At 37.9% G+C, this 8,603-nt stretch overlaps 1 protein-coding gene across 1 annotated transcript in view; it reads right to left on the bottom strand.

The window, feature by feature from the left end:
• Nucleotides 1-3,020: 3,020 nt before the first annotated feature.
• GPR83 (G protein-coupled receptor 83) overlaps nt 3,021-8,603 on the bottom strand; it is a 37,052-nt gene continuing 31,469 nt past the window's right edge. The window contains exon 4 of the mRNA XM_044072646.1: nt 3,021-6,679. Coding sequence (XP_043928581.1) covers nt 6,055-6,679 — 625 coding nt within the window. The 3' untranslated portion in view covers nt 3,021-6,054. The remainder of the gene's footprint in view (nt 6,680-8,603) is intronic.

Below are 8,603 nucleotides of genomic sequence, written 5' to 3'. Positions count from 1 at the left end.
TAAAACTGTCTCGCTATGAACTCATTTAACATAGCGAGACTAAAAAGCAACGGAGATCTTGCTTTCTCCGCTGCTTTGCTCACAGCTCTGATGTACTGCGCAGGCGCAGTACATCAGAACTGCCGGATGCCAGACATCTGTGGAAGGGCAGTAAACAGGCATTATATTATGCCATTATTTAAGAAAAGTAATAGTTTCTTTTCTTAAATAATGTCATATAATAGCAATAACATGCCTGGGTGGTAATGCTAATTTACCCACGGTTGGCTGTTTGGTCCTCGGGCTTCACGGACCAAACCACGCCAACCGTGGGTAATTTAGCATTACCCACACCCAGGCGTGGGTTATTGCTATAGTCACCACTTTTCAGTCTCTCTCCTGCTTCATTTATTGCAAAGAGAATCAAACCTGCAAGTCCCTGTTTTCAGAACCATATCCTGCTTTGTTTAGTATAACAAGTTATTTCAGATTATTCATTATGTAATATAGCAATAACCCATGCCTGGGTGTGGGTAATGCTAATTACCGGTTGGCGTGGTTTGGTCCCGAGGCGGCCCGAGGATCAAACAAAGCCAACCGTAAATAGCATTACCCACACCCAGAAGTGGGTTATTGCTATTATCATGACATTATTTAAGAAAAGAAACTATTACTTTTCTTAAATAATGGCATAGTATAATGCCTGTTTACTGCCCTTCCGCAGATGTCTGGCATCCGGCAGTTCTGATGTACTGCGCCTGCGCGGTACATCAGAGTTGAGCAGCAACGGAGAAAGCAAGATCTCCGTTTTTTAGTGTCTCGCTATGTTAAATGAGTTTAACATAGCGAGACAGTTTAAAATAAGCAACGGAGATGTCCGTTGCTTATTTTAAAACTCTCGCTATGTTAAACTCATTTAACATAGCGATAAAAAGCAACGGAGATCTTGCTTTCTCCGTTAAAACACTGTCTCGCTATGTTAAATGGGTTTAACATAGCGAGACAGCTTAAAATAAGCAACGGCTCCGTTGCTTATTTTAAAGCTGTCTCGCCATGTTAAACCCATTTAACATAGTGAGACAGTGTTTTAAACAGTTATACTAATGGAAAAAGTCCGGCGACCGGACCTTTTCCATTAGTATAACTCGATGACAACGGCACGCTGGCCAATCAGCGTGCACGCTTTTGGGGTCATGGTATAATATAATAACACGCCTGGTGTGGGTAATGCTAAATTTACCGGTTGGCGTGGTTTGGTCCCGAGCAAAGCCCGAGGGACCAAACAAAGCCAACCATGGGTAATTTAGCATTATCCACACCCAGGCGTGGTTATTGCTATTATATGACATTATTAAGAAAAGAAACTGTTACTTTTCTTAAATAATGGCATAGTATAATGCCTGTTTACTGCCCTTCCGCAGATGTCTGGCATCGCGGCAGTTCTGATGTACTGCGCCTGCGCAGTACATCAGAGTCAGAGCTGTGGGCAAAGCAACGGAGAAAGCAAGATCTCCGTTGCTTTTTGTCTCGCTATGTTAAATGAGTTTAACATAGCGAGACAGTTTTAAAATAAGCAACGGACATCTCTGTTGCTTATTTTAAAACTGTCTCGCCATGTTAAACTCATTTAACATAACGAGACACTAAAAAAAGAAACGGAGAACTTGCTTTCTCCGTTGTTTAAAACACTGTCTGCTATGTTAAATGGGTTTAACATAGCGAAACAGCTTTAAATAAGCAACGGAGATCTCCGTTGCTTATTTTAAAGCTGTCTCGCTATGTTAAACCCATTTAACATAGCCAGACAGTGTTTTAAAGCAGTTATACTAATGGAAAAAAGTCCGGGCGACCGGACCTTTTTCCATTAGTATAACTCGATTTACAATGGGCAAGCTGGCCAATCAGCGTGCACGTTTTGGGGGGGGTCATGGTATAATACTTGTTTTACCCAGTTCATTTCATAAAGAAGCCACAGTCTATCACAGCACTCAGGAATTACAAGACAGTGAAACTATTCCTGGACAGAGTAGCAGTCCATTGTAGGGTATGTACACATCCATGTATCACTATGAGCAATTTGTTGGATCACAAATTTAAATACAGCATATCTTTGGGATATGGAAGGAAGCTAATCCGGCTTCCTGTTGTAATGCCGGGACTTGCAATGCTCAACCTCGAAATATGTATGAATATTGAACATTGTTTTTTTTTTGTTTGTTTTGTTTTTTTGCTTTGTTTTTGTCTTTAAACTCATCTCTTCAACCTCTTGATGTGGGAGGAAAGCCTCATACACCCACCCACCAAACGTACATGCACCAAATCCATGGCTGCCATACCCCACAAAAAAGGAAATATTTTGAAAAACGGCAATCTTGGACTTGGCACATGCAAGTCCAGATTTTTGGTCATTCACTTTCCACTGTCGGGAATTCAGCATTGCAAATTTTGGAAATTCAGACTGTTACCTCCTGGTAAAAAACACATGGAAGGCATGCAGAGTCCATATAGAACACCTTGGCCAGGAACTGAAGTGCAAAACCAAGACTGTAGGGTAACAATTTCAATTATTGCAAGACTATGCTGCCCTTAGTTGCATTGATGTTCTTCCCTCAGTTCTCTAGCAATGTACATAAAAATAAAGCAAGGTGGAGATTATTGGATATTCCAAGTGAAATAATTATAATGTTTCATTTGGGTTGAATGGAGTGTTGTAGTATTCTTAATCATGACCTTGGTACATGCCACTGTTTACCAAATGACAGCAGAAATACAATTCCAGTAAAATTAGATATAATTTATTTAACGTGAATTCATCTCTAACCACTTTCATTTGCATGATATGTGTGCAAATCACACAAAATGGAATACCCTGATTAATATGTCCATTACCAGTATTTCCAGAAAGTTTTCCAGAAAGCACGTAGCATAATTATCATAATTCCATTTCTTTCTTTCTTTCTTTCTTTCTTTTTTCGCAATCATTTGTACGGATTAGCTTTGACTACTACAGGAAAAATAAACACCACAGACACTCACTGAAATATTGTTAATCCTTTTAATATAAAAATGTATATTGGTTGCATTTTCAGAATTCATTAAAAACTCTGGATGAAACAGTTAACAGAAGAAAAGCAGAAAAAAAGACAGATTATATGGCCTCCATTAGTCCTGAGATTTAGTCCTCTTTTTGCACAGAAATCAAACTGAAATGTTATTTTTCCTAAAAGAAGTATTTTACATAGGGCAGTGATGACATAGCACTTCTTAGTTTCACTTTGTTCTGTTTTCTGCATTATTCCGAAGATCTGAGGTATGCAATACAGCTTTAATACGTGTCACCAGAATATACTTACATCTGGAGACTATGGGGTTTTAATTTTTACTATACCTTGTATCTTTCACCTTGATCAATAATACAGTACCTACCACCGCATGTGAGGTACTGGAAGTCTCAAGCTGCAATGCATTTACACAAGTTTAACAACTTTAGAATTAGACTCAAGTGGCATGCTTACATAAATGATTCAGCGGGGAAGAATTGGGTTGCCCTTTGACAATACCAGTTACCTAAGTGTAGGAAAATATCTCTGTTGCCTGACACTCAGCTTGGAGACTGGGCTGAAATATCAAGGATGCTGCATAATGCAGGGAGGAACTCTGAAGATAAAACAGTACACTTAGCTTATTTTTCCCATAAAGGATATTTAAAGGAACAGCCATGCAGCCTAACATATGATTCTGACATCTGTTAGGTGACACACACAAACATGCAGTGATTTTGTTGCATGCACAAGATAGCATAAAATAAAGGACAAAATAGAATCCTTAAGTAGTAAGAGGACAAACTGCAGAAGAGACTTCAGGACAGGTATCAACAACAGCAGCCCATTAGATGGCAATATTAACATATATTTCACAAGATCACCCATTCACTTATAGGTTCCCTAAACGCCAGAGTATCCTGCATAGAATGAGGAGAGACAACAGTTTGCCATGCTGAACAAGCCTAACTAAAGACACAGATTATATTGTTTACCCTTTTAGGGTAGCCTGGAAACTAGAACAGGGATAACTGACTAGAAAAGTTGAAGGCGTATTAAAAAGGCGCCCTTCTTTAACCACCCAGTGAATCTTTTCTAGTTGTCCATTTCCTCACTTCATGAAATAATAGTAGCTGTTTCTCAAGATAGTTTGACCATTTTCCATCACTTTCAACTTAATTGCATTTTACACAATAAAGATTTTAGTGTTCCTTTTCAGAATGGACAGAATGGTAGATGAGGTAAGAGAAAAGCACAATATATGGATTGCATAGGGCAGTGAATGAGAAGTGTTTATGACTGATGCATTTAAAATAGTGGGCTATGCATCTAAAAATGATGACTTTTCTAATGTAGTAAATATTCCTTGGTCAAGCTACAACAGTTTTATGGTCAGCTACCATTGCAAATCCTGAAGAATATGACTTCTTTCAATAATGTTCTGGCAAACTAAGTGTCACTATGAAATATCTGAACTAAGCTGTTATAGGTTCAGTTGCAGTCTTAATTAAATATAATTAAATCTTACAACATGAATATTAAAGATATTTGAGAAAACATACATATTATATTATCAGGCTATATATAATGCACAAGTCTGTAAGTGAAAGACACAACACGTGGATCAACCAAATACATAACCTTACACAGATTTCCATACTGATTGTCTCATAATTATGGTAGGTGCAAAAAAAGGGAAAGAAAAAAATGCTGCTGGCCGCAAACACGGACAATAACAGTTCATTTCAGCTGTGCCATAATAGACTTTTTCTGTCACATTACAGAATGGCTAGTTAATAATACCCTCTATGATTTCACAAAGTGATAACTAATGAATGTGAAGATTAACAGCTACAAAACATTGCACTCAGATGTATTCTTATCATTGTGGAAGTCTCTGCCAAGAAAGGATCTTCAGTTAGGAAAATTATGAACTCAGCAGTCATGAAGTCCACAGCAGAGTAATTACTTATGCACACTTTTCTGATTGTTTTGATCTGGCAGATTATTGTCATTCTGGGAAGATAGACTCTGCCTTAAGTTGTTATATAGCTTTACCATCTTACTGTGATATGTTCATTCACCATCTCTGTTATGGTACCATTTGTGCTATTTCAGAGTCTGTTCGCTTAGGATACAGGTGATCCTTAAGCTGTACTTTTTGAATATGTCAAAGATGAGAACTGTGATATATACCTGATCACCGCTAGGCAGAAGGCCTAAAACGCCATAGAAGGAAAAGGCTGTGTTATTCTTATCCTTATATTCCTCAAGGAAACAAGAACATATATTTCCAAAATAATAATAAAAAAATACATCTGGGAAACAGCAACCCAGGCAGAAGAAGTCACTAGGACAGCAGCATCCTGAGCCTGACAGATCATTGTGAGAAAAACATATTTTTTCTATTTTTCTTTTTTCTTTCTTTTTTTTAACTTTGGACAGATTTAAAGAGTGTGTTTCTTTCTTTTGAGATTAGGGTTACTGCCTGACATTAGTACTGTCCCAAAGCTTCTTTAATTTTGTCACTTCAAAAGCTAAAAGAGTCACATTTCAGAAGAGTCTGAAAGTCATAAGGTCAAAGTCAGATATCAACTGTCAGAATCCATGAATATGAACAATTATCTACTCTGCATCTTCATTGACCTTGAGCAAATAAAAAGTTAATTATAGTGTCTGTAAAGCCATTCTTACATTCTCCACCTCACCAACACCTCTGTACCACAACTAACTACATACACAGCATTTGCTCCCACATTCAGAATAAGGGGAGTTTTGCTATCATTACAATCAGTAGTCTGATAAAATAAAGTGCTTTTCAAACACTGCAGGATTGACTTGAAAAATAAAAGATGTAGTTAAGTGTACCCCACTTCATTGTAAGGCAATACTAATAAAATATAACATAACCACATTCAATAACCTTCATCCTTTTTTTAGTTTTGCATACATTGATGTTTTCAGTTTCAATTGTTTGACAATACCGGCACAGTTCTACCATGAAAGGCATTAAAATGTTCAGTAGCCCATCAAATTAACTAACAGCTACTATAGGTTCAACTGACGAAATATCTGTCTTTCCTGACTGTATGTTAGTGATTGACTGCAGGTTCTGAGACACATGAGTCCTCTTGTAGTTACTGTTTTCTTGCCATGCAAGTCTGTATGAAGGGCCTGTAGAAGGGTGTCTGTGCTCCTGGATACCCTGCTGTTTTCTGCACATGTTTGGCAAGGACATGAGTTCGGATTTGAAGTTTTCGTTTAACCAGCAATAAATGAAAGGGTTGTAGCAGGTGCTGCTCATAGCAATCCAATGAAAAGCAAAATACAGTGCGTTGTTAGTACGAATAGTCTGACTAGAAAGTAGAACAACATAGCAGTTGAGTGGAAACCAACACACGGCAAACACAACCACAACCAGCATTAGCATCTTGATTGTCTTCTTCTTCTTCCTACGATGTGCAAAGTACTGCTCCGTTGTTATGTCTCCTATTGCATTTCGTAACCACAACTTTTTGGCCACTGTTGTGTAGGCCACAGAGATGATAAAGAGCGGTAATATATAAAGCAAAACAAATGTTGCTAAATCCAGATATTGCCAGAAGATATAGTGAGGCTCAGGGAAATCAGGGACACAGAGGCTTCTTGTCATCTCTTTGCTGCAAATAAGACAGAAATGATTGCATTAGTTGAAGCCTGTCAAACACAATGCATTGCACTGCACACATTTAACTGCAAATCAATATATTAATGATGGTCATTTAGTGCTTTTTTCCATTTTAAGCATTAATGAATGGGATAGTTAAAAAAATATATATGTTTTGCTAGCCTACCATATTATTTTTGAAGCACCGTGATATATTTGTATTATAAACCATAATAAAATGTACAGATGTGCACAAAATAGGTTACACAGATAACTCCTAGAAATGCACCCTTATACAGTCCTGTTTTCTTCACAAACAGATAGCCATCTACCTAACTCAAAACACTTGATAAGACAATAAGCAAAAAAGTTGAAAAGGTGAAACTTGTTGTTGTAGTATTCTATTGTTGTTGATGTTTGCTGTTCAAATGTATGCATTGTATAAATCATTGTCGTTGATGTTTGCTATTTTATAAACCACTGTGGAGCTTTTCTCTCCAGGCATCCACTGAAAATGGGTACTTGGCCCAGCAGACCTCCCCGGTAAACAAATGCAAATAAATAAATAAAAGTGCATTGTCCTAAAAATACTAATAAGCATATTAAACTGCTGGACCTAAGAGCTACTTGTTACTGAATTATTTAACCTAGCATTTTTAATCAAATTATTCTGCAATTTATTGCACCCTTCAATCTCCATAAGATTCATCAAGACACTTTTCATTGAACAAGGATACTGCAAGCCCATTCAAACCAGCACATTTTATAAGTCATCCTGACGTTACTGATGTCATTCCAGCTCAAAACTGATTATATTATATAAGACAGTGCAGGACAGTGAAGTTCCTTGCCTGGAAGCGTTTTGAAAAGTTATTACTATTCACTTTAAGGCATTATGGAGGTTCACGTCTATTCAACAGAATGGCTCTTACTATTTGGTGCACTGAAAAGTGGGCCACTGAAATGTGCCTTATCAAACTAATTGTTGCTTAGCTTAACAATGAAGTAGGACATACCCCTCCGATATCAGCCCATGGAGTCAGGAATATGCACAGGGAGCAGTAAGGCTGAGTAATGCAGTATAGGTGTTGTATACAGAGGGCTGGAGATTCTCTGATACTTGGATGATATCTGAAGGACACACAAATCATTCCATGTTACACTGTGTATGTTACTTATGGGAAAACAACAGGGAAATGAATAAATGTATGTTATGATTTGTCCACATAAAAGCTACAATCATTCAGCAGCATGTGAGAGACACAACTAAGCTGCCTAAACCATGATGGGATTGCTGGGCTCACACATACCGCTCATGTAATGGTTCTCAGTTCTCATGTGAAATGATGCCAAAACATTGTGTTCCTGAGGAAGAAGCTGCCCACTCACTAGGGTGACACAGCAAGATATCTGGATAAGACAGTACAAAAAAGATATGATAGAAGAAAGGCTGTGACACCAGCTGCACATTGGGTACCACAGAGGTAAAAAAGAAAAGAGGGTGGCAAGGAATCGGGGCAGCAAAAAATGGTATTCTTCCAAAATGGCATCCTTAACTGCAGAAAGTCTGACAATGAACACATAGCAACACTCCCTTCACTGATCCTGCTGATTCTACTGTAAGCACATGCAAACTAGGCATGATCCCCATACATGCACACTGCCATTTATGTTACATCCAAATATGGGTCAGTTCACACTTCTCAGTTTTTTCTTTCAATCATTCTCCAAGAAGGAAGGCATATATAACCTGTACTTGCAATTCGTTGTCATGGTAGAAATCCATGCAGTTACTGCTCTGCTTATCCTTCATACATTTTGTTCCATCTACTACATCCATGATTACCACTGTCCGTTTTCCATAAATAGCCTGTTACATGCTTGGCACCTGTTAAAGTGCCCACCAGTACATGTAATTATTGTTGTTTTTTATGCTT

The sequence above is a fragment of the Protopterus annectens genome, chromosome 5.part0 (assembly GCF_019279795.1).
Source record: "Protopterus annectens isolate FY-2018-M chromosome 5.part0, PAN1.0, whole genome shotgun sequence".
NCBI lineage: Eukaryota > Metazoa > Chordata > Ceratodontiformes > Protopteridae > Protopterus > Protopterus annectens.
This window is presented reverse-complemented; position numbering and strand designations above follow the sequence as displayed.